Genomic DNA, 27,912 nt, shown 5'->3' on the forward strand with positions numbered 1-27,912 from the left:
GCAAAGATAATACTAACAGGCTGAAATGGCTCTTCCAAGGTCTTCATTCTGTCTTTGGTGCACAGCTGGATCATCCTTTTGGAGCCCTGGGTTGCTTTACTCTCGCACAGACTCGTGCACGCACGCATGGAGAAAAGCACACACACTGAGTCTGGCTGCTCCAACATGGTGACCCTTTGTTATCTGCTCCTCACCAGCTTTGTTTGCATGGATCATCTGGAAACTCCATTTGTTGTTGCCGTTTTGGCGATGCACTAAAAGGTAAGTCAACAAACTCTAAATGCACATCCTGGCCTGCTGATGTTCTTTGAACAAAAAGGGCTTCTGAACCATAAAATGAACAGATGGTGCGAAAGTTGAATTCTTAACACTAAAAGATCAATAACTGTCCGTTTCAAAACAGTGAACAGCACTGAGAATTGAGCACTGCTGCTCTGGTTGTTGGACCAGGAACTGGATCCACCTCTCAGTAGGGGCCAAATATTTTTGCTTTTATGAAACTAAAGGGAGTCATTTTTCAGTTTCTGATAAATACAACAATGTATTTTTAGAGAATGTATTTTGAAACCTTTACGGGGTGCTGTCCAGGTGATTTTCTGGGCTTGTAAACAGTATTTTCCTCCTGTAAAACTCAAGAATGTGGTCATTCTTATCATTAAACAGCTGCTCAGAGTAAATATAGCCAATTTATGTCACTCACCACCTAAACCTCTCCGACCGTGGAAGGAATCCACCTGTTGGTCAGAATTTTTATTGTATAACCAATTAGAGGTCCCATGTAGACATAAATATAGGGTATAAGCTCTCAAACTTTGCGCATGAAAGCCTAAACTGAAGTTTGTGGGTGAGAATGCCCCAAATCTGCCGTCTCTCAGAATTGGGGTCAAAGCTAATGTAGACACACATAAGCGCAGCATGGCCCCGAGTAAAGCTTAAAAGACAATCCTCAAATTGGACTCAAACTGCAGACTCACTTTTCTTTTTGTGCTCTTTTTTATTGATTACCTCTGTTCCAAAACTCAGACTCCGTGTTATATAAGCACACTGAATGACAAGTGTTAGACCTTGAGATGATGACAGAGGACAAGAGAATAAAAAGCAGGGATTATGAAAAGGAGGGTCTTTAGCTCACAAATCACCATGATCTTCTAGTGAAGTTGAGTAGATGTAGGACCCCTAAAATTATATTATATAAAGTATAATCAATAAGATTGCATTTAAAATATTATATAAAAAGAACTCCAGAAAGTGTATTAAAACAGAGGAGGTTGAAATTATTATAAACTACTATACGCACACGGCGGGTATAACTATGACATGATGGTGTTTCTGTTGCTGAGTTAAGATTATCCCACTCTTTATTACCGTTGAGCCCTGACCACGCAACCAGGCTGTTTAATGTCCGTTCCTGTAGAAACAGTTCTCACTCCTCTCCTCCTTCTTGCAGTGGCTCTTCCCTGCACTCAGCATCTCTCCAGCAGCGGACTCAAGGACTTGTGCGACCACCTCGGCGCGCAACAGAAGGCTCCCTCTCCCTCTCTCTTTCTGTCTCTCTACGATACGATACGGGACTATACAGCGCACAGGACAACTTTCCCTCGCAGTGTCACGTATGGCTCTGCCTTTGCGCAAAAGCGCGACAGTAGCAGCGTCTTGGAAGAAAATGATGGGATTCTAAGACATAGCAGACAGAAACAAAATAGCTAAAACACGCTTCAAGGATTTTTCAAGAGATTATTCACTTTTCGCAAATAATGATCTCCAGCTGCACGGCAGGATATCTTATTCTTAACGCGTAATTATCCCGCCGTAGGTGTACCTCCGACGCAAAACCGTATATCCCCATTTGACACTGACATGGATCTGTGGGGAGTTTATCTGTTTCATCTCATAACTCTGGGTAAGTGGCGATTTGTCTTTTTTACTCAGTTTCCTCAGTGTTATCAGTCTCAAAGGGAAAAGAAAGTAGTCGAACCTGCTCCATTGAAAATAATCAGTGATTAAATGACTCAATCAGAAGGAGTTTGTCGCTCGCTCCGTCTTTGAGCCTTTTGTTGCAACTCAAATTTGACTGTAAAAAGTGTTTTTATTTTTTTAATTTTTTTTTTAATCCTTAAACAGTGACTCAAGAACATGAATCACGGGTCACAAATTCAAAAAACATTGCTGAAGTGTGTGCGCGCCTGGGGTGTATATGCGTGTTTTTTTTGTGTGTACGCATACGTGCGTTTTTACTGTGTGGGTTACATGTTTTGGATTAAGTTGTATTTTGACCGACTGCAACGCATTACATCTGCCCATCTAAACACCACGAATGGATACGCCTACAATAATACTGAATTGCTTTTTACTCCCACACTGAGTAATATCATATTTAGTTTTTCAGAAGTATTGCTTTGCTGTCTTTACCATCTGCTGCCGCATATCAGTCACTGAGATACCTTCTCTCCATGTAATTGAATTAATCTTGAATATTGATTTTTGTGGCAACAATCCACTGTCTTGTGAGAGGAGAGCGGTTTATTGTTGGCTCTCAGTGTCTTTTTGTCACTGAACACAAATATGTCAATCTCAATGCTGCTTCAATGCTAACTAATATGATTATATCCACTGATGAGCATGACACCAAAGAGGATCATTCTTATTTTAGTTTGAACCAGCTTCCCTGCTTAACAAAGACAGGAATATGCATGCTGTCTTTCCCACTGTATTCATTATTACTATCCTCTTTGGAGGTCTTCATGAGAGAAATGAATGGAGATGCCAGTAAGAGAAGCTGAATGGAAAACCTTTGCTTTCTGAATCAGCTTCTGTCTCTGTACTGACCTGTACTGGCATGATTTAGCTGCATGGATGATTAGAAATAGACAGTGATGCTGTCCTTATACCTGAAAACTGCCTTTTAGAAAAATGTAGAATAAAAGCACATAGTTGTATTCAGGAGATATTATTGATATATTGCGAATAGTGTGCATTGCTAAATTGAGCATTTTTAGCCACCTGCTCAAATCAATTAGCCAAGATCAAACTGCAAAAGGTCAGAAACTTCAGCCTGCTTGGATGACTCAACACATTAATGCAGGGCAGCTTCTGTGATAGCCAAAGCCTTTATAGGGAGAAAAATAAAAATCGCACATTATCCAGCTCTCCTAACTACTCCAGATACCTGCTAGCGAACGCAGAAGGATCTCAAAATGACCACACTTTTCCAGAAAGAGCTTTTAAAGCAAACATCAGGAACAGTATGTCTCAGCTGGGAATAGAGCCATTAGAGGGGGGTATTGTTGAATTATTTCTCGTCTTCTTTTTCTTTTGCCTTTCTTTGTAGAGCTGAACTCAGGTTACAGCTGCGTCTGCTTATTTGTGCTCACAAAAAAACTACTCAGAAGTATGGAGTCAGGCCACGTTCAAAAGAAAATTCTGTAAATCCCGAGTTTCATTTTTGCTAGCATCAGAGACGTCCAGACATTTTGTGGCCTTGCAATCAATGTAAACAGCAACATTACTGTACAGTATTTGTGTTATTTCTCAATTCAACACATCAACTTGCACAGTTCCTTGTGAATATCAATCCTTAAGGGCTGAAATGATTACTCAGTTAATTGATTAGTTGATTGACAGACCAATCAATTTAAGTCTTTTTTTTCCCAAGGAAAAACAAAACAAAACATTCCTTGATTCCAGCTGAGCAGACACTTGGAAATCTTAACTTGGTCCTGTGATGAACTTGTAATTAATCATTTCAACTATTATATTTCATAATGGTTTAAAACAATAACTGCAAAAGCTGTAGAAATATACTCAAATCATTTCCTAGGAGTGACATTAAATCAATATGTTCATACAGGATTTGGTTTGTTAAAGCTTGTTAATTAACTGGCTGCATCCATGCCATGGTCAGATTGGTCGGTCTGAGCCGAGACGTGAACCTTGAGCAGAGATGACGTTCAACTGAGGCACGCAGGTTCCGAGGAAGACATTAATCTATAGCAGAGGGTCAGATTATGCATTCAGAAGAGGTGTGGAGTTCAAATCGAATCACTGTTGCCTCCACTGTTATGGAAAATTAAAATGAATCCGAGGCTAGTAGTTGACTGTCCGAGCTTTTATCTTATCTGCATGATAAATGTGCACCGGGGCTCACTTTGACAGCTCCATAGTGAAGTTTAAAATTACACAGAATTAAGCACAATTGTGCTGTGTGTCCTTTTTAGGTTAGATAATAAATTCTCTTCAATATTACCTTGAAATGCAAAAGATGCACCACAGACACGTCACAAGCATTGCATATCAAGTGTCAACTGTAAGACGCGGTGATTGCATTTAAAATGAATAGGTCATACCAATGGCATAAGAAGTGATCCTTGGTGGTTGCAGTGAAATACCACTGGCAGGTGACAGGGGTATGCAAATGTATTACCCCTCCAATAATTTCAATATTTTGACAAAGGTCTGTCATAGCTTCTTAGTCTTCAAATTTTCATGGTGTTAAATATTGTTAACTCATTCAGAGCTGCTTTCTTACTGCAACAGCACCCAGATTCAGTTTGGCTTTGTGCTATATTCTTTGATTTAATGGTTTTGACATTGCAGGATATGACCTGTATGTTTAATGGAGACAGATAAGTACTGCCAAGCATGCTATTATCTAGCATATTGGCTGGCCTCTTGTAGGGGGATTTGTCATGAATCTCATTTGAAGCTGGTAGCACCTACAGTGAAGAGACAACCCATTAAATACTGCTTTCTTCATGTGGGATAGATAGGTCAGTATTTTAATCCCAGTAAAACGGTGAGAGGAGATGGTGCTAGCTCGGAGTTCCGCTGATATCCATTTAACACGGAGACCACACAAATGATACAAAATTAATTTTCACAGTCATTGCTGGTCAAGGTTAAATAGCTCCGTTCCCATCACTGGTAAATCACAAAATATATGCACCTTATCCACCTGTGTTTGCGTTATGGGGAATTTGTTTCACTGCTGTGTTTGCAGTAGAGATTCAACATAGGAGGCAATGTACACAAACCTATGTTTTTTGTAGATGAATGTGCCACCTTAAGAAAATAAAATGCGACAAATCACTCTTTACAGGTGTGGGAGCCATAATAAAGTATGTATTTGAATGTATGCTGTGTCAAGTCTAACTGAAAAATTTGGAGCAATAATCTGTAGATAAGAACCAATCTTTACTGCGTCAGGGTATTTATTATAACCTTTATTTAACCAGATAAAAAACCCATTGAGATCAAGACCTCTTTCACAAGGGTGACCTGGCCAAGAAAGGCAGCAGCACACATCATGGTGATCAAGACAGACAAACAACAATAACAAACAACCAGTAAAAATCAAACATAAAAATATAAAATGTTAAGATGCGAGAAATAAAGTGCAGAGGTTGTGGGTACAGTAAAAATTTAAGAACATAGGCACTGTTCAAACGATTTCCATTATCGTTTTTTTAAAATAGAGCGGAATGCTTCCATTGAAACAAGTTCTGACATTTTCAGTTCAGATTGGAGGGCATTCCAAGCAGAGGGGGCAGAGAAACTGAATGCTTTTTTACCCGTTTCAATTCGAACACGAGGAGCAGAAAAATGGTGTTCCACTTTGAAGGTAAACAGTTTTTGACAGCTGAAACGGCATTTGGTTGTATGGAATTATGTTCAAATGTGACAAACTGATGGATAATAAATGGACTGAGAGTTTAACTGTAATGTCTCGGACTAAGTCTTACTTGTCAAGATAATCTGTGCATCAATTCATGTTCCAGCATGGTAGTATCTCAGTGGCTTGAAGTTTCGGCTTAGCTTCTATAACAACAGGTATATTTAAGTAATTCTGTGCTCTGGAGGACCAGCGTGTTTGTGAGTGCTAGAAACTGAAAACTGGTACTCAAATTACCATGAGAGGAACTATTTTTCAATTTTACTTTCTTAATTTCTCTTCCATTTTGTACTGATTGTAGGGAAACTAAAAGTCTGGTTCGAAGCCTCATCACCACCCACATGTCTGGTTTGTTCAACAAACAAAATGTAAGGCCAGGGCAAATCATGGATTCAGTTGCACTAAGTTTTTCGCAACAAAATTTCTTTCACTTAGTTGTTAGAACAGCTAACAAAAAATATATAAAACAAAGTGTACATTCTCAGAGACTGTAGCAGACAAACCAAGAAATATTGAAGCTAAACTTGCAAATTTCTTTCCATTTCCATGTCAGAGAATATAAATATTAAATACCCGTCAACATAATACAGTTCAACACCACCACAAACTACAACCGACATGACTTCAAAGTTGAACATTATGAACGGTAGGATTTATTTCATGGCTGTGTAAGTCAGTTTTTTTTTAATATACAGGTGAACTTGTTTCACCAAATGGATTTCTGTCCATTTTTTTTCTGTACTCATTCACAACTCTGTTTCTTATAGCCACATCCCACACTGAAGGTTAGCCTATGACAATTGACACAGCTTTATCACACACTGTGAAACTAATACCCTGGAAATGTATTCTCTGTAGGCATATTTTTTAACCTGCTTGCACTTATGTTGCAGGTTTAAATGGAAATGTTTTAAATGTGCCTGTATTTTTTTTTTTCTTAATTTAAGCAATAAGGAGTATTATATAAAACACTTTCAGTAAAAAGTTAGATACAATAAAAAATGCACCTCCCCTAGGTGGTCTGGTACGAGTTAGGTTCTAATAATTGGGTTAATCATAAATGCCTTTATTCTGTCTAAAATGACAGCTGAAGTATCACTCCTAACACTTTCATATAACAAAGGAAAGCATTTAAGGTAAAATCATGATAGAGTTTGGCATAGGCTGCATTTATAACAAATTAATCTGTCTCAGGGGCACCTTTGTTGAACTTATTATTAGCTGTCAAGCGTTAGTGTTGCAGCGCATGAACGTCATGGTCTACAGAATATAAATCTAGTAACATGCTAGCAGAGCTGGAAGTTAAAATTGTCAGAGACAGAATGGCCGTTACACTTTTCCTGTAGGCTGCCTTTGTTCCCCAGCAATTCTCCGAGCCCTTAAAATGCCTTTTTATTTATTTATTTTTTTTTTATTGAGGTTGAGCTTGCACATTGCCATTCATCCAATGTCAGTCAGTCTGATGGCTCTAAACTTTAATGGTAATATTATTCAAAGTCTCACATAATCATCTACCCATAATGTTAACATATGATGACTTTAAACAGCGCATAAAGTTTGAGAGTAAAAGAGCTGTTCACAGTTGAATTGTCTACAAGTCGGAATGACACAGTCAGAGCCTGCTGGGGGAGGGTTTAGGCCAAAGACATGCCATTGATTAGCTGTGATGTATGTGGGTGAAAAATAAATGAGTCTGAGTTTAAAGCCCTAATCCATTATTGTAGCGGATTGCCTCCAGTTATATCCTTGTTAACCAATTACCCAGTGTGTTTACATTTGGAGATTTATGTGATTGAACACATTCTCTTATTAGGAGAAGAAGAAGAAACAGGTAATTTGCAGAAACAAATGACTGCTGTTCAAGTTAACCCATTTTATTCTCATATTTCCCCTGCAATAATATTTTTAAATTAACAATAGATCAACAACAAATCACTTTGTATGTGAAATGTTTTGCTCATAGCGATGAACACAGATCTAACTTTCACCCAGCTCTGCAGTCTCCCACAGCTCTACAAATTGCTCAGCTCACTTTTTTGGTTTCCCAGCCAGCAAGCAAATGACAGACAAAGTTAGCAACTTGCTGGTGAACATAAAGGCGTACAGCTAAAGCGCTAGATATTTCCCTAGGGAGACAGCGGTGAACAAAACAGAGCAGAAAGGAGAGAGAAAATTGGATAGTCAGGAACACGTCTTCAAATGAAATGTAATGTTGCAGTACATCTGACGGATGTGTACAAGTTCTGCTAATCAAGTTTTTAGCTGCTAATATGTCTGTGTTTAATGTCTGCATGTCTGCATTTAAAGGTCTTAACACTGCTGCACAATCAGATATAGAAGGCACAAAAAAAAACTTAGGGTGGTATTTCATGTCTCCTTGATTAGCTGATAGCAGTAGCTTCTGTCTCTGCATCTCCCTCTCTTTTTTGCTTACTGTGTCAGCTGTATGGGGTTTCTGTTTAGTTTTAGCTACAATGGCATTTGTAATGAATGTATTATTTTTACTGCATTAGCGGTGGGCTTACTGAACTGGGAGTGCCACTTTGCACCATGGAAAAAGCCATTCGCTGAAGCAGCTAGGTAGGTCAAAGTAGTCGGGGCTGATTGACAAATGTAGCCCCAGTTGGCTGTAGTGGCTTAAGTACTATTCTTAGGGGATCCCACCTGATCGACCCAAGTTACACAGTGAAAGAACAGGGAGTCGATGTGGGGAATGGGAATGAAATAGGTGTCAGTTTCCCTGTTACTTGTCAGTGTACCATTAAAATCAACTGTCTGTTGTTTTAAATATATTTAAAATAGCTGCATAATGTTGCTTTCAAGTGCAAGTAAAAACAAACTTCTTGTATTACGGACGTATATATTACCCACAATGCAATGTGACCACCAGCAATATCTCTCTGAGGAGCCCTAAACCTTTCTCAGACATGATTTTAGTAGTACTTGTAAGACTTCTAAACAGACTTTGATGTGTAAAATGATTAATTGAAGTTGCAGTTCCTACCAGTGCACCCATGATAACAATCTGCATAATGATGTAGTGTAAATCACAGAGGATCTATTAAATGCATTGTTGAGGTTTACGTAAAGTGTGCTTGCAAATGGTTCATGGTTTAATACTGTACTGCAAATATTACTCACAAGCAACAGTCTTCAGTGGTCCATAATGCCAGAATAACATTTTCCTCACAATTGGATTTTCCTTTACACATAATTCTAACTGAAAGGAGGCATTGGCCTGTTTATAACAAAGACTTTACTTTGTTGGATCAGGCCAGAGTCATGCAACATCAACCACCACACAAAGGTTTTGGCAAGAAATCTTAGTGCGGCTAAAGTTGGAAGGACAATCTCCCTCGTGGTCAAGTGTTTTGTTAGTGGAAGGAAATCTTGGTGGTTGTAAATCAGTCTTCTCAAAAGTACATTTGGTTTTGTTTGATTTAAATGTTTTATATTTAATGTTGAGCAAGCAGTTGCTGTTTGTCTACTAGATGTATTACTGGATGAAATGTGGTGGAGAAATAAAGCACATTGCTGTAGCGTACACACGACGGAAACTTGATGTTTCCTGGAAAATTAACTCAAGAAACATTTGGCATGTGGCACACTGTACTAAATTATATAATCTCAATAACAGCAACAACCTTTCCTTTCTTCATTCTGGTTGGTGTGGTTGACCTCAATTACTGTCTTTTGGATTAGTAACTGAGCTCACAGGCTGCTTCCCTAAATGTAAAAAGAGGCCCTCAACAGACAGGGAAGTACTAAAAGCAGACTGTATAGCTGTCACTCAGGGGAATGAAAAAGCATCAGTGATCCGTCATTTTTCAAACTCTAGTGACACTGATATATTCACAAAATGGCTTTCCTTCTGTCTGATACATTCATTGAAAACTGCTGAACATTACAAAGTTTAGAGGAAGAAGGTGAAAATGATACAGTCCTTGCAGAACTGATCAGACTAAAAGCTGAGTCTCCATCTCCATTAGACCTGTTGGGAAATTCAGAAAATGGCTCTGAGGTTATAGCCATACAGTGCCCTCTCTAAGGGCCAAACAGAGGCTCATTAACTCAGCCCGTCAGTGGTTATCCAGATAGAAAGACTGTTCCAGAGAAGTAGGTCCAGCGCCAGTGTGACACAGTTTCAAATGGAGAGTTTAGGCTCCATTTTTTTGCCTTTTTCTTGCATTTCTGGGGCACTGTTAAGTCTATTTGGGGTGAGTGAAATTTCATGAAGATAAATGGAAGCGAATCTTGGAAGAATATGTGGAACAAAATTCCAAGGACATATTTTTTTGTCTCCAGTTGAGTCGCAAGTTATTTACCTCTGTCTGTAAGATAGTCTTAAACGCCAGTGTGTCTGCACCAATAGGTTTTGGTGAGATTCAGAAAAATGCAACCCTTCTGAAAAACTCTTATGAAAATCACAAGAGTAGCAGAAGAGGACTTCTTATTAATGGTGCTCTCTCTTGCTGATATTAATAACTGATGTGAGTCAACTTTTTATAAGCAAGTGTCCTCTTTGACTTTCTGGCATTAATAGCAACATAGAGTGCAGGTAGTGAAGTGGCTTATTGACAAATCCGTCATCTCCTTTGTTTTTTCCTCCAAACAGAAATGACAGCTGCTGATTGTCATTTCTTTATTCCTGTATCCCCTTTCCAATCCTAATGTAGTATAAAGCTACACACAGCGATCATATTTTTTTCAACCTTTCGTGTTTCTTGTGTAATTTCCACTTTCTCCATAAACAGTGTGAGATTACATTTTTATAGATTTGTGGCAAAAACTGTGGGAAAGAGAGAAAGCTTTATAAAGCTACCTCAAAACTAGAAAAGAAGCTCAGACAACATTGCTTGGAAATGATGGATGCAGCTGCCTTCTATCAGTGTGGTCCCAAAACAGGTTTTATGACAGGCAGGATGACTAACTGAACTACTTGATATCTGTAGCTGTGCATATGTACTATATCTATAAGGTTGCTATTATTCAATTAAAATAAGTGCAGCCTCAGATTTTATAGCATTTAATTACCATTTCATTGTTTGTTTACATGCCCAGCCAAGTGAATTACGCTGCAGTTCGGCCAGCAAATGCAATAGTTTCTTATCAGCGTTCCCAGACTAGACCATATACCAGCTGAGCTATGGCACCAAACTGTTTTTCACAGAAATTAATTCAGCATCTTTTATGCCTACGAGGATCTCTTCAGTTAATCAAATCAGTGAAATCAGTTTGTGGCCTCATTGTAACCACGATAAAAAGGAATGACTGGAAATGCTTGTTTGCACATTATAAACTGAATTATCGTCTAGACTGAGAAATATGAAATACAGGAAATGGTAGAATAACATTAGGATCGCAACCAAGCAGCAATCGATGGCCTCTCTCAGGCCATGTGTCCTCACTCTGAACCACATCACTTTACGGTTGTTACCACACAGCCTTGCTGTGGAAGAAACATCTGACCTCATCTCAGTAGGAATTATGGGTTGAACAACTTCTGATTTTTTAAAGTCAACTAATGTGTGGTGAAAGTCGAGTCGACATCGACTAGTCGATGATGTCACACATAAAAACATGATAGATAGTAGTGCTTTGCAACAATGAAACCTATATTCTTGACCTGAATACATATTGTAGCGTCTCACACAAAGGAAGCTATGGATGCTTTTCTGCAAGGTAACTGAAGCTTGAACACGGGCTACTGTCGGCCGTAGCCCACGTAAACACCATAAACACCGTCAGCCTGACACTTCTAATATGCAGCTCTCACTCAGCAAAAAAAAAAAAAAAAACGCTCTACAACCACAGCAACAGTATCAACTAATAGAACACAACAGAACTGAACATAAACACATGAGCTTATCAATACCATGACCTGCAGATACACTATATTACCAAAAGTATTCGCTCACCCATTCAAATGATCAGAATCAGGTGTTCTAATCACTTGGCCTGGCCCCAGGTGTATAAATTCAAGCACTCAGGCATGCAGACTGTGAAACAAGACATTTGTGAAAGAATGGGCCGCTCTCAGGAGCTCAGTGAATTCCAGCGTGGAACTGTCATAGGATGCCACTTGTGCAACAAATCCAGTCGTGAAATTTCCTCGCTCCTAAATATTCCACAGTCAACTGTCAGCTCTATTATAACAAAATGGAAGCGTTTGGGAAAAACAGCAACTCAGCCACGAAGTGGTAGGCCACGTAAAGTGACGGAGAGGGGTCAGCGGATGCTGAAGCGCATAGTGCAAAGAGGTCGCCGACTTTCTGCACAGTCAATTGCTACAGAGCTACAAACTTCATGTGACCTTCAGATTAGCCCAAGTACAGTACGCAGAGAGCTTCATGGAATGGGTTTCCATGGCCGAGCAGCTGCAGCCAAGCCACACATCACCAAGTGCAATGCAAGGCATCGGATGCAATGGTGTAAAGCACGCCGCCACTGGCCTCTAGAGCAGTGGAGACGCGTTCTCTGGAGTGATGAATCACGCTTTACCATCTGGCAATCTGATGGACGAGTCTGGGTTTGGAGGTTGCCAGGAGAACGGTACATTTCAGATTGCATTGTGCCAACTGTGAAATTTGGTGGAGGAGGAATTATGGTATGGGGTTGTTTTTCAGGAGCTGGGCTTGGCCCCTTAGTTCCAGTGAAAGGAACATTGAATGCTTCAGGATACCAAAACATTTTGGACAATTCCATGCTCCCAACCTTGTGGGAACAGTTTGGAGCGGGCCCCTTCCTCTTCCAACATGACTGTGCACCAGTGCACAAAGCAAGGTCCATAAAGACGTGGATGACAGAGTCTGGTGTGGATGAACTTGACTGGCCTGCACAGAGTCCTGACCTGAACCCGATAGAACACCTTTGGGATGAATTAGAGCGGAGACTGAGAGCCAGGCCTTCTCGACCAACATCAGTGTGTGACCTCACCAATGCGCTTTTGGAAGAATGGTCAAAAATTCCTATAAACACTCTCCTCAACCTTGTGGACAGTCTTCCCAGAAGAGTTGAAGCTGTAATAGCTGCAAAAGGTGGACCGACATCATATTGAATTCTATGAGTTAGGAATGGGATGGCACTTCAGTTCATAGAATGAGTAAAGGCAGGTGAGCGAATACTTTTGGTAATATAGTGTATATATATAGTTTATGTAAATCGGCACCGTCAATAGCATTTAATAGTACTTCACAGCGTGTTGTAAGAAGTTTGGCAAATTGGTAGATCCATTGGCGAATGTTTAGATGAGTGGCATTAGTATCTTTGGGAGCCAGTGTTTTTTTTTTTTTTTTTTTTTTTTTGCAAATTTGACAAACTCATTGGGCTTTTATTTGGCTTAAAAATAAAATGCACCCTCAGTGGTGCTCTGTCGTTTGGCTTTTCTCCAAAATCCATCTCATCAAAATTCAATTGGCCAAATATTCTAAGCTTAGTGCCTTAAGATAAACTGTTCGTTGGTTGCATTACTTCTCCACTCAAGGGGAATCAAACCATAGCAGAAGAAGGGGATGAAATATGAGCTCCACTTAAAAATTCCAAACTGCAGAAATTGATGCGTGTGCTGTGCAAAATAATCCACTTGAATAATTGCAATCAAGCAATTATGTAATAATATGACATGCCTGTGTGTGTTTTTTATTGTTTAGCCATAAACTGGCTAAGTACCAAAGTGTTAATGAGGCTCCCTGAGATCATGATATTACATATTTTGTGAAATGTAAAAAAAAAAAAAAAAAAACTACCACAAAGTGCTGATGGAGGAGCCCACACAGCCAGCCCATAAAAATACAGAATCAGGCATCTCTTTGTTAATATTGATAAGAGACATATCTTTTCCTTCTGACTCATCAGGCCCCTCATCTGTGGTACCTGCCACAAACACTTGTGGCGGACTGTCTACATCATCAGCTCAGTGGTAGACAAATCTCTTTTTTTTTCCATTTGCCATATTTTCTTGTTAGTATCCATGCAGTTTATTCATGAGCCAAATATGTGGTATAATAGATTACTGGTTAGCACCCTCTCACAGTAAGAAGCTCCTTTTGGCGTGAATTTTGCACGGATAAGTGAACTGAAAACCAGATTTCCCTTGGGTGTAAATGCAAATTTGTCTACTCCACCCCGCTGTGACCCAGCACATAAGTAAGTGAGTAGAGGACAGATGCTGTTATGCTGTAAGTGGATGATGGTTATCCATCCATAGCATCATCATTCTAAATAAGGTTGCCGTTACAGCGGTAGATGTAGAGTGGCATGAAAAGGTGCACAACTCCTGGTATGAATGCCTCAAATATCAGAATCAGAATCAGCTTTATTGGCCAAGTATGACACATACATATAGTAGAAGTTTTAAGTGCAGCTAGCCATGCAATGAGCTCACTTCAGCAGGCTAAAGTGGTTCAGCATCTCTATCCGTCTACAGAAAATTTGGTTTTAAATTCTCTCTGGATTGTGTGTTGTTAAAGCCATGTGTTATCAAAGCTGCTTATTCATCTAATCAGTGAAAGGAACTTAACCCATACTATTCACAATTCCACAAAGCACCCTCCTTGAGTGATTAGTCAACTTGTGCTGCCCATACAGCCTTGTAATGTGGAGATGATAGAGGCTGGACCGATGTGTTGCTTGATTCCTCCAGTGTTCCCGGAAAGGAAAGATGCCATTATCAAAGCAGCAGACGGGAACCGGCTGGAGGGCACCTGGCTGTGTGAGCTGCAATGGATTTACAACATCTGCTCTATGCGGGAGAGGATGCCACCCCCTCTCACGACTACTTAATTATTTCAGGCACGGGAAATGGCTCGGCCGACAAGGTTCAAAAGTACAGAAGATAACCATCTCACTTTGAGTTCAGTGCTTGTATCTTTGATAGATAAGTTATTAAATTGTTATAGGTCAGGATTATGTGGAACCTATAAATATTTTCTGTTTATGAGGCAGATTGGTTGGCTATTGTATGTTTATATGTTGGTGAAAGCTGAAGTGAGAATGTTCTTTAATTACAACTTCCTTTGACGCAGCAGTACTTCATATGTCTCATTAATGGCCGCCGTGTGACGTGATGTCGGCCTCATTTGTGGAGGCCTTCGACTCTGTCACCACCCGGCAGAACCAAATCCCTTCCCTCTCCATGCCTTGTTAGCCCCTAATTAATTGGATCAAGAGAATGCCACTAAGCGTTTGACAGCACTCCGTGAGTGATAACTGTGAAACTAGAGCCACATTCCCACACTGTAAAAAATAATAAGTTGACTTTACTTAAAAAAAATATGCAAAGTCGTTGCCTCAAAAAAAGTAATTTCTGTTGATTTAGATAAATTAGATTACAGAGACTTATTTATTCTGAGTTTGCAGTACTTAAATTAACTTATATGAATTAGATTAGAGTAACTTATTTATTTTGAGTTTGCAGTACTTAAATTAACTTATATAAATTAGATTAGAGTAACTTATTTATTTTGAGTTTGCAGTACTCAAATTAACTTATATGAATTAGATTAGAGTAACTTATTTATTTTGAGTTTGCAGTACTCAAATTAACTTATATGAATTAGATTAGAGTAACTCATTTATTTTGAGTTTGCAGTACTCAGATTAACATATAAGATTACAGTAACTTATTTATTTTGAGTTTGCAGTACTCAAATTAATTTATATAAATTGGATTACAGTAACTCAACTCAATGGATTTCAGATATCTTTTTTTGTAGATTTAACTTAATATTCATGAATTGTGAAAGCTTAATTCTCTTTAGTTTTACCGATCTATCATATTCAGGTAAATTTAACTTGAATATATTCTTGACCTAAAAGAGTTCTACAATAGACATTAAAATGACACATGCTAATTTAATTAACAACAACAAAAAAACATTACCTAATGGTAATGACCCCCAAAAACACAATGAATAGTGAACACTCATTGGATTTATTGGAAAATGCACAAAAGAAAAGTGCCAACAATAAATGCATCTCTCTCTCTCCTTACCTTCCTACCTACCTCCCTCCCTATCTTCCTACATACCTACTACCCTCCAACACCTGCCTTGCTCCCTCTGCCTCTCCCTCCATACTCTCATACCTTCATACTTATCTAGACCTTCCTCCCTTCCTCTCGCCACACTTACCTACCTACCTCCTCACCCTCCTACCTACCTTCCTCCCTCCCTCCCTCCCTCCCTCATACCTTCAAACCTACCTACACCTATCTCCCTCCCTCCCTCCACACCTACCTACCTCTTTACCTTCCTACCTATCTACCAACCTCCCTCCTTTCTAACTAACTGGAACTAACTGGAACTACAATCAACATGTTATCATGTTCTAAAGTGCACAGCAGTGATAAATAACAAAATGCATCACTGTCTTACTGCCAATTAACAAATCAGTATCACTATCTTACAAACACAATCAAAGTGTAACATTTGTGCGTAACATTATACATTATACCTGGAACAGTAAACAAGTTACCTTGTTTTTTCTCACTTCACAAAACTGGCAAAGTTTGTACTCAGCAATTTTGAATGGCCTACCCCAGTAGTTTATTCTGCAGTGTGATCAGTTTTGGAGGGAGGGTCTTGTTGCCGAGTCTAAGCATGACTGCTTGGATGAATTTGAATGTGTTTTCCATGCATTTTGGGTAATTCAAGTGAAGGGCATACATGAACCCAAATAGAAGGCAGACTGCCTGGGGAAAGTCTCTGACATTGTCCATGACAATACCTCCCTCAAGTATGATGGCAATGGAGATGGGTTGGGGGTGCACTGCATTCGGACCCTGCTGCTGAGCATCTTCGATCACCGTCAGCACTCCAACTGTGACTGAGGCAAGTGCTTCCTCTTTCGCTGCAACCTGTAAAAAAGCACACAGGACTGGCTGAATCTGGTACAATTTCCTCAACCAAAAAAAAAAAAACCATAAACCACATAATTCTTCAGTTCATCAAAACATTCGAACTACAAATACCTGAACTTGGAGATACGTGTACAGAAAAGAGAAGTTATATTTAAAGTGTATTGACTATTACAAATATAAAGAAACATAAAATGGGTATACATTTTTTTTAAAGTCTGAGCCTTTCTGATCAACTGAAAATAATTGAATATTAAATATTTTACAGAGCTATGAAATACATAAAATATATGATCTGCAATAAAAGAGAAGAATGTTTCTTTTACTTACAAAGCATGTCGTGTAGACTTGACTGGAGTCTTCACTGAGGAGAATTGGAAGACCTTTGAGGACAACAGTCCGAAGTGCCGTCACATCAGGTGACTAAAAATACAGAGAGAACAGATATAAGTTCAGAACTTTGTAATATTTTGAGAGTTTGGGGGAATATGTGTTGCATATATGACATTGTACAGAAAATGAGAATGCACACAACTAATTATTAGAAAAATAGTTTAGAACACAACAGAATCCTTACCATCCAGTTGATGTCCTGCATCAAATCTGTCAGTTTTTGTCCCACAGTTCCTTTTTTAGACTTGAAAAGATCGATGAAGCGTGGTGTGTGCTGGTCTAGGGCTTCATAGAAGTCGCCTTCAAGATTCTTGCTGGCAATGCGATTAAACTCAGCAAAGACCTGAAAAATGGAGAGAGGAAATAGCAAGAGGGATAGCAACATTAAGCTGACCATCATTCAATTAATACTATAGCAAATGAAAGAGCTTGACATGCGAAACTAGGATGAAATAGAGCTGCTCGATTATGGCAAAAATCATAATCATGATTATTTTGGTCTGCTGGAATCTATATGGGGTAAGGCAGGCCAAAACAAACAAGTATCTTACCTGTCTCTCCGTGAACAGTGCTGGCCATCTTTCCATCATGCTCTGCACAGGAGGCTCCTGTGTCACTATCTCCCTTCTGCGCAGTGAGAATGTTTCTTCCATAATTCTTGAAACTAAACTGGCATTGGGTCGTTTTTTCTTCGTTTCCTCTATGACAACCTTCCTGGCATTTTCAAGGCTGCTTTCATCATGTCTGTCTGGTAAATTAGGCAAATAATTGGCTTCACCTCTTCTTGGCCGCTTGATGTTCTTGCTGGATGATGGTCCTTCTGGGTTGTGTTTACTTCGTTTACCCCCATTGATCATCACATCATCACATCCTGCTTTTCGTAATTTTGTACGATAGTTGGCCATCTTGAATTTAAGGCTGTTCTTCCAGCCATACCATCCTGGCTGGGGACCAGGTTCAGTGAGGCTGGGGTGCTTGCTAATGAGTGCTTTTGCAACACTGCTGAAGTCATCGTCATCTGGATAAGCTTTGAAACTGTACATTGTTTCGGCAAGCTTCTCAAGTATGTCATGTTTCATATCTCGTGACGGAGTCAATGGGACACGATCGCTCATGAATAAGAGATCTGCCTGTCTCAGTCGGTATGCTACATCCACAGAGAAATTCGGTATGTCGAAGAACTCAGGCCACTGTCTTCTTGGTAAAGGTGTTGAACCAGTGGAGGACAAGATCTCAGTGTCTACTGAGCTGGAGTCTGTCTGTTCAGTGGATGAAGACAGGGTTGTCAACTCAAGAGCCACAAGAGGGATGACTTTCAGAGTAGCTCTTTCAGGCAAATCAGTTATTTCAGTCAAATCGCAGAGCGCATTACTGAAGTCTGGATCTTCATATTGGAGTTTGAAGTCATACTGCAATGACAGCTTATCACTCAGCTGTGTTTTTAGTCCCTCAATGGAATCCGGTCTCTCATTTAAAATTAGCTTGCGTATATTGTCTTCATCTATGACAACTCGCAGCATCAGTCTTTGCTCCATTTTGATATCACCTCCTGTAAAAAATAAAAATCCATCTGAGACAGGCAAGTGTTTAATCCACTCAGCACAATATGTACCGTTTGAGAGTAACAAGCTGTTTGCCATGAACTCTGTAAAGTGACAGAGGAAAAACATCATTCATTTCGGACAACTGGGTGACTGAAAAGGTCGGCAAATGGCTGCTACAGAGTTCATACGCTCTGAGATGCTCATCATACCATGATGTCATCAGTCTGCAGACAAATGCTACATCTGTGTTGATAACGACAATGTTTGTGATTTGTCTGAAATCTGGGAGCCCTGAGCAGGATCCAACAGAAATGACCATATCAGCACTGTACCTAATGCCATCAATGCAGACAGAGGAAGCTACAAGTACTGTGTTCAGCTTGTTGCTCCTTTGATTGAGCCAGTTCTGGACATTTTCTGGAAATGATGAAACCATCACAGAATTCAATTTGTGAATTTCAATAGGAGGCTTAAAAAAAGATGAGGCAGCTAAGTGGAAGGCCATCATTTTCTGATGTCTGTTAGCTAAAGTAAGGGGTATGTTTTTGAAGTTGTGAGAGTAACGCACAGCTTTTTTAAAAAATTTGTGTTTTCCTTCAAAACGCATTGTCCAGACATCAGACAGAGGACCAAATGTTCGAATTAGCTCAGGGTAGTGCTCAATGTAGTGGTGCTTTGGTCGTAGCTTTTCACCCGGGAAAACCTTCTGAAACAAATCTCTATGTTCAGAGATTTTGCTATCAAGAAAGCACAAGGACTCCTCTGTAAAGTTTATGGACACTGACAATTCCACCACTTCTTTTAAGGTCATTAAAACCTCCCAGGTTTCATCGCCCTTCGGAATGTGTTGACCAATAAATAATGGCAGAAGTCGGAGAAGAGTCCAATTTTCATGTCCATTTCCTCCAATTGTTGACTTTGAAGAGAACGTCTTTGGAATGAGCTGGGGTTGGTTTGTTCTGTCTGAAAATGTGTATGGGAAGTGTTTAATAGTATCATTAAGAGCCTCAAGGGAGATGAATCCCTTTGATATCAGTGCCTTTAAGCACAGGGCCAATTCTAGTGGAACAATCCCCTCCAGGAGATCGTGCAGAAGGTCTGGGGGGAACCCCTCAACAACATGAAAATGTTGCAAGCTTTGAGTCAACGGACAGCTTCGTTTCACACCATATTCTTGAGCCTTGGTTGAATCCTGAGACACATCTTGCACTTGTTTGTCATGGATTTCTCTTGTTCTTTTTTGAAAAAATCCTGTCCGTACTTCCTTGTCCTGTATTTCTTCCCGCTTGGCCATACAGAACCGACACATTTGGGTAACTGTGAAGCTTTCAAAGAACCCTCCCAAAGAGTGAGCAGCCAGATTGTCTGCTGCTACAAATAACACTGTGCCTTTAACAGTGGCTCCCAACTGTTCAACATATATGCCTTGTTGCTCAAGAAAAACAAGGTCCCGAATTAGAGGGCGGAGAATTTCACCATAACCATGGTCTTTGACACTGTTGGCCTTGAAAAGCAGAGCAAGTTGAATAGAATGAAGAGAGGAGCGATATTTAGGGTGTAAATTGCCAAGTACCCAGTAGACAGCAGTTAGTTTGTGTTTTTTTCTGGAGGTTCCTAAGGGGTTGGCCACCTCGAAATCATCAATATACAGGTAAAGAGCAATCCTGAACTCTTCCTCATTCAAGAAAGCATCATTTTTGAAGCGGGAACCATCTCTGTAAGACTTGTATTGCTCTGACAAAGTTGCCTCATGTGACATGGTCTTTTCCAGAATGTCTCTATTGCTCATCAAAGTTTGCAGCATTTTTAGTATGGGGATATACACAATTGTCTGATTGTCATTTCCTAGGACAAACTCAATCGGCATAACCAAAGAGAATTCCTTTGAAATGTAAGATGTTCGCTTGTGAGCAGTTGACAATGATCCCCCATCAGAAGTGAATTTGAAGAATACATTATTCTCAGTGACCACTTGAGCTATCTCATTCACTAAAGCATCATCAACATCTGAACAATGCGTGTGTAGAATTCTTTGAATAGAAGAATGCAGCAATGGTTGTGATAACAAATAAATTTGGTTGATCTGCTCTATGACCTCTTGCTGGGCAGTTTCAGAGATGTTAAGAATTGATGACATTTTCAGGAAAAGAGCTGCTACATTGTGTTCCAACTGAATCTCTAAGTCCTCCACATCCTTCAGCTCAGCAAATTCACAGTCAGTATCATCATTTTCAGGGCCACTCTCTTCCAGCTGAACACTTGCACTAGTTGGAAGCTCTTCAACTACATTTGCTGAAATAATTTCAGGTTTGAATACCATCTCATTGCGTATCTGATGCTCTTTGCTTCTGTGGGCATTGAAGGTAGAATAAACGTTACTTTGGAAGTAACAGTCTTGATATGGGCAAGCAACCATTTGTCTCAGTTTAAGATGTCGTCGCAAATGGGTAAAAAAGTCTGCTTCTGTGCAAAGCTCTACAAAGTTGCACAACTGACAGTGAAATGCAGTTTCCCCGATTTTGCCTGAATCCTTTTTATTATGCCATGTTGACAGGTGTACTTGGAGGGCATTAAAAGATTTAAATGTGCAAAGGCAGTCCATATGCAGGCATGGGAGTTGAGATGTACGAGTGTGGCATCCATGTTTTAAACGGTAATGTTTAAGCAAGTAGCCCCTCTTTTTGGCAACAAATGTGCAGTACTTACAGGTCCACTGCATTGGATAACACTGCTCTGCTTGACCTGAAAAGAGAAGAGAATTTTATCATTAACCACTTTAAGGAAAAAAAAAACTAGAAAATTCCAGCGCAAATTTTGAGAGTGACGAGTGGGCTGTTGCCGGGGTCTTCATTAAAAAAGCACACCTCAAATAGTCATTTTTAACATGTTTATTTAGACACAGGAGCAGCTAGTGCTAACCACTAATTCTAGCATTAGCCACAAATGTTAGCAATTAGCATGTCTTTGCTACCATGAGCAGCTAGCGCTGTGCGATGCTAGTAAAGCATTAGCCGCGAATGTTAGCAATTATCATATCTTTACTACAATGAGCAACAAGTGCGTTAATACCTACATTTTAAATGAAGTCTCTAGGTGAAAGTATGCTAGAGCAGTTCATTGTTAAAAATGTCTGTTGAATTTTTTATTTTTTTTTTTTTTTGGGGGGGGGCTCTATTCATTCCTATGAGAATTTTTTTTCTTCAGGCAAGCGGACAAACCCGTTCCATTACCAGGCGAAATAATTACTTTCCGTGTCGGAAATCACATAAAAAAGTCACCTACAGATCAGGAAAGCCTCGTAATACTCCTGGCGAAGTCGTTTCTATGATAATTACAACGGTTTGGTCGGTACGCGACTTTATCTGTCGGGTACGTTCTGCCGTTTCCAGCTGTTTGCTCTCGGTCTGCGTCTCTCCCTCTGTCACTCACACACACGCGCGCACCTGTCCTCGGGCCCCGCCTGTAACCCACAGAGTCTGCCAGCTCATAGTTAGTAACGAGCTACGACAGCCGACAGTAGTACGCAGTAGAAGTATGTAGCCGCCGCATATGTGAATTAACGTTAGTGGAAACAGCTAGCTAGCACTGGCCATAAAGAAAATATATGTGGAATGAACGAGTTTGGCGACAGATAATGCAGCACTGCACTTACCCTTCTTTAGCAGTAAAACATACTAACATTTTAACAAAACAACTCGACGGTTGACAAAAAATAAAGTAAAATATTTACTTACCAAACAGGTGAAAAATATCGAGTCGAAAAGAGCCCGCGATTCGGCGCCAAGGTTTGCGTCAGCCACGTCTGCGCATGTCTGAAAGAACGCCCAAAGGTACCTGGGACATTAAATTATTTTTTCTAATTTAACTGAAGTCGAGTACATTAAGTTAAGCATGTTCTCCAAACCCAAATTACTAGTTACTTATTTAAGATTAGTCTTCACAATAGGTTGATGATTTCTGAGTTTGGTTCACTAATCATTTCTAATTAATTTGAATGTTAGTATTTACAGTGCATGTATATGCCCCTGGAGAAGAAACACACTGTATTAGGTCCATTGACTCTCTGCCACACACTTCCTGAGGGATTCAACACCGCTGCTGTGATAAGACCCAGGGAGACCAAGCTCTGAAAGCTGCAGTGGCTTTTAGAGTGACTTTGTTTGGTACTGTGTCATGATAAATATGCCTTCATAATAGGTAGTGGTATAAATACGTAACCTGTGTATTCATAATATATGTCATTATTTGGGAGCAATGGATTTTGATTCAGATGAGCCATAATTCCTCTGTATTCATCTTTATTTGAATAAATCCCAGTCATTGGTCACAGTTTTGGTGTTTCACAACGACTGAGTTTTGACTCAGATGACGTTTTACAGGTGATGAATTAGTGTGATGGGATCTATTAACACCCACAGCTTTAATGGTCATGGGTAATGACAGCTGTTCTGAGAACCTCACAGATGTGACACAGTCTATCGTATGTTTTCTTTGTTGATCTTCTCATTGATACCTAATAATTATTAAACAACACTAGTATGTTGAGACCATTTCTACATCCATTTATGGTCGATTGTGAGTGTGGAAATGAGGCTTGAGACATGAGATGTGTACAACACCATTTGTGTATTTGCAAATTCAAAATCTTAAAATAAAATGTACATATTTGTGATTAAACAGAATTGTTGTTGTTAACTGTACAGAGGTTTTCGCCACTACATTTACAGCTTTCACATTACATACTACACATTTGATTCATTGCTATCGTTAAAAATATATTAAAAATATATTAATGCAGCTTTAACTATACTCAGATTTTATCAGATTTTATTATTTATCTAGGCTTATATGTTATATATTCTTGGATTCAAGAGCTGCAATAGAAAAAGAGCAGAAAATATACTAGACTCATTGATTGGGATAGAGATGGTAATATTAAGTTAGGAGGGTGTTGAGGTTGTGATCTCAAGCATTCTTTCGCCCAATAACCTGCTCATTAATGCTCAGTAGAAGGTAGAGAATCAGAGAGGTCTCAGCTCTAAGTTTTCTTACAGCATTGTTACTGCGTTTTGGATGTTGGTCCATTGCCCCAAAGTTCACAGGGTCTGCATTAGTATGAGACACAGCTTGATGTTTCTTGCAAAATGACAAGTGTGGCCGAAGGTGGAGGACTGGAGTTTTGAGCCAGGTTGGAAGGCAAGGGAGAAAATGCATTAAATGCCCAGGGAGAGGAGGAGGAGGAGAAAGGTATCTGTGTTGGTTTGCTGTATGGGTACTTTCAAACCTGGGTGGTACACCTGTTTAAGTCTATGGTGATGTTGTGCAAAACAAAAGGTCATGCACAAGCTGATGTCGCTATTTTCAAGTGCTTTAAAGGCCACAAAGCTGGCCTGAGAGAATAATGTTATTTTTTTTCAGGACACACTAAAGTTCGAGGACTAATTGCAATCAGAAGCACTGCCCTAGTACATGTGCAAGTCTCTTCATGAATCCTTTTTGGGCGCATTACTTTATGGCATTTCATACAAGGAAATTATAACAGAGCAACCTTTTGGGAAATGACACCACTGAAGTCAGCTTGACATTTTCAAGTATGAGTATTAGAAATTTTGAAAAACTTATAATTACATTTCTAATGCCACATATCTTATGTGATTTATTTCTCCTGTGAATATTTTTCTGTTATATTGTCTTCATTTTCAGTTCATTTCAACATTTTTCCCGTTAGACCTTGGACATGCTGTTGAGAAGTGACACATGTTGATATTCAGGGAAGGAAGGAAACCAATTTATGTGATTATCATACATATGGTAATGTAGCACTCACTATAACTGTACCATGCAACTTACTGCTGGTGAACAGTTTCCAAGGCTTTACCCAAGTAGTCTGCTTCATTTGTCTTTATTCTGAACAACTAGTTCTTTTTCTTTAGACCTTATTCATTCAGTTGCTTCAGTCATTAAACCCCATTTTCACAATGGAGAAAGTCATACTGTATGATGTGGTTTTATTCAGTGCACAGTGGACCAGTTCATACTGTGAACAGTTGAGTTGTCACAGTTAATCTTTGATTATCACTGTAAACGGAGGCTTTGATCAGAACTATAGTTCCATACACTGCTCTTCTGATTCTGTAGAAATTCAATTTCAATATCACATTCTTTCTTGTGTTCCCTCTCTTTCACTTGTTCACCATTTCTCATTCTTTCTCTCCCAAGTTCCCGCTTTTTTCTTTTATTCATTATCAGCAGCATTCAGAAGTTGGTGTCATTAAATTCATTCTTTAAAAAAGCAGCTTGTGAGGAAGGAGGTCAGTGGATTGACAAAAGTGTTGTTCCCCATTCTAAATCATTTATTCATTCATTCATTCATCTTCTGTAACCACTTATTCCTGTTAAGGGTCGCGGGGGTCTGCTGGAGCCTATCCCAGCTGTCATCGGGCGGGAGGCGGGGTACACCCTGGACAGGTCCATTCTGAATCAATGTCCTTAAATTATTGTTTCTGAGAAAGCATCTATCTTCCTTCAGCTAGGACTGGAAAACGCATTTAATACTTATGATCCACAAAGCATGTTATTATCCAGAGGATGACAGTCAGAAGTTAGAATCTTGAGCTTAGAAAGGCCAAATCTAACCCCTTGTGGTGGACAACCACAAAATATGTACAGTAGTCAATGTAGAGACAAATAATTTTCCACCTGTCCCACTCCATATCTCGCAACTCTGGGTAACTTGTGGAGAGGGAACGTTCTGACATGTGCAATTCCTGGGTGTGTAGTATGCCTTTTAACTCTTACGGTTTTAGGACAAGCTGCTGTTCTTTACATATACATATGTGTAATTCATGGCATAAATCAAATGGGATAAAAAGTGATTTGTCTCTTGCAACAACATTAAATAAAAATGGCCAAACCCATTTCACCCATAGGTTTCTGGAAGGGCAGTTTTGACTTTCACCAAGGTGGCAGCAGCCTTTGCCACCTTGGCAGTGTCAGTGTCTTCTACCTAACTAGGTCGAGCGAAGGTGATCTGGTAAAACCATGGCAGGCTAGTGAAATGTGATAGCACCCACCTTCCACTCAAAGCAGCCGTGCCTTTAATTATGCATAACTTTAAGCCTTGAATGTAAACAGGTTGGAAATTGCTATATATAACACTTTTATAACAGGCAGTAAACATGCTAGTGTCTGCTGGTAAATGCAGTTTAAAACATAGGTCTATAGGGATTGACTCACTTTTGGAGCCTGTTGAAAATGGTCATTTGTTGAAAAGCAGTTTTTTTAGAACTGCAGTTTTTCCGACTACGGCCCCATGGTGGTGCATCGAAAGGGCATGGACTTTGATTCTCTATAAGGAATGCTAAATGCTTCTCTGTTGCAGTTGGTTCCTACCATCCAATCACACAACTGTCTTCAGCGTGACTATCTTCAGCACATCACATTACTTTTTATATAAACATGCCTTGTTACCCTTTTTGTTCAAGAACCAGATATCTTCTGGTACTGCTGTATCAAAAGATGAGTCCTAATGATTCAACCAGGTGAGTTTCCAATCCATCCAAGCCGTCCAAGAAGTGCTCAAACTGTGAGTCATCTAACACTGACTATGGAGAAAAAGAATGTGACTTTTACTTCTTGGACCAGGGGCGTCTGAAATAGCTCCTCCTGCTTAACAATTCTATCCAGATAGACCACTGACACCCGTGTCACTCTGAATGATGTATAAGACAGCAGGAGAGCAATTCAAAAAAGCACAGCTGCAAAATATATCAGTCATGATGTGGTGTGGTGGGTATCAGGAGATATTTGTTATGACTCTCTCTCTATAACTACCACTTAGAGGAAAAATCTCTTCAGCTTATTTTCACAATCCTTACCATCAAAATTTTGACACATACTTAACATCTAATGTTAGATGCTCTCAACCTGGTGGGAGGTTTTTCCTCCAAAAGCACTTCTTGACACTTAAGTAACTTCTGTAAGTGTGTCTTTTTCAAACCCCTTCCTGTTGAAATGTTGGGAGCTAGATTAAACCTGTCTGTGTATTTTACGGCAGCTTTGGCATTCTACAAACAAATAAAAGCTTTATAGCGAAGTGAGGACAGATTATTGATTACAGTCAACCGCTATTAAGGAAAACTCTGGAGTGAAATGATGCTGGAACCAATTGCGTACTTCGATTACACAGCTTGGAAGTTTGTCTCGGAACATTTTTAGATTCTTTACTATTACCGTCACAGAAACACAGCAAACATGGTTAATGGAGACACTTATTGAATTATACTTTAGCTTCTGACGTGTTTGCCCTGCAAGCTACAACCCAGACAGTGTGTTTGACTGAGTAACTATGAATTTAAGAGCTGAAATTAATTAGGACATTGTTATGGTTTATTGCCAGCAGAAGTTAAATTGAAGTGACTGAGAAAGAAAATTGTAATCATCTCATGCAAAGTGCTTTTGTCCTGCAAACTGTGACAGTAATGCCTAATGGGGGTTTTTGTTAGAATAATGAAGAACTGCTTGAGTCTCTCAGCATTTCTGTTAAAAAATAGTTAACAGAGGATTAATCTGTGAGGGGAAAAAGACCATTCACAAGAAGTTGTGAAGAGAAATAAACTGGTAAAATGTACAGAATACAAATTAAAACTTCAAATAATACTGAAAAATGATCCCAGAACACACCGTGCAATTCAAGTGTGCAGTATTGATTAACTACCAGGTTGCTAAGCAGTGTGTCAGAGCTTCTCTAGAACCATGCCAGGCAACACGGTATGTTATGAATCACTCCTTTGACATGCTAATGAGCAGAGGAAAATGTTGAGACTTCACTGTCATCCCATCCTGCATGTATACCTAGTATTTTTAAAGACTTCAGCATCTGACTATGAATTTCATTTATCACTAACAGTGCTGTAAGCATGACTGACAGCTCTGAAGATGACAAATAGCTGTCCAGGTTTTAGATGAATGACTTTCACATATCCTTTGCAATCATACTCTGAAGCCTGCTATGACAAACAGCCTGGTTTGGACGCGTGCTGAATCACTAGTTAAAGAAGATTTCAGAAGAAAATGCTTGTTTTAACAGGGGCTGCTGTCGGACGTGTGGTGTCTTCATATGCTGTGTTGACTGAGGGCTTGTGCTCCTTTTGATCTTTTGGCTCTGCCTTTTGGTGTGTCTGATCCCTTTGTGACCTTTCATTTGAAGCTTGGAACGGTGAATCTCAAAGGAACCCAAGGAAGTCGTGTAACTGAGCTACTGCAGAGCACTCTTGTCTTCCCGTGGGCTCAGCATGACTGACAGAATCCACTGCTCCAGAGTCTAGTGTAATAAGGTAACATCTCGTCATGCTGGCCCACATTTCAGTTTTTGTCATCATAATGTTGGCTCTAGATGATTGATCATTTCCGTTCACTGAGTTCTTTGAACAAGGAGGGTTGAGTATTTTGAC

The 27,912-nt window shown here is 39.6% G+C and overlaps 1 protein-coding gene across 1 annotated transcript in view; it reads left to right on the forward strand.

Moving 5' to 3' along the window:
* Positions 1–1,857: 1,857 nt before the first annotated feature.
* Positions 1,858–27,912, forward strand: part of gfra4b (GDNF family receptor alpha 4b) — a gene marked incomplete at its 5' end in the record, with an annotated part of 50,159 nt that continues 24,104 nt past the window's right edge. The window contains one exon of the mRNA XM_084550372.1: positions 1,858–1,900. Coding sequence (XP_084406498.1) covers positions 1,858–1,900 — 43 coding nt within the window. The remainder of the gene's footprint in view (positions 1,901–27,912) is intronic.

Source organism: Chelon labrosus (genome assembly GCF_963514085.1).
Source record: "Chelon labrosus genome assembly, chromosome: 8".
NCBI classification, from domain to species: domain Eukaryota; kingdom Metazoa; phylum Chordata; class Actinopteri; order Mugiliformes; family Mugilidae; genus Chelon; species Chelon labrosus.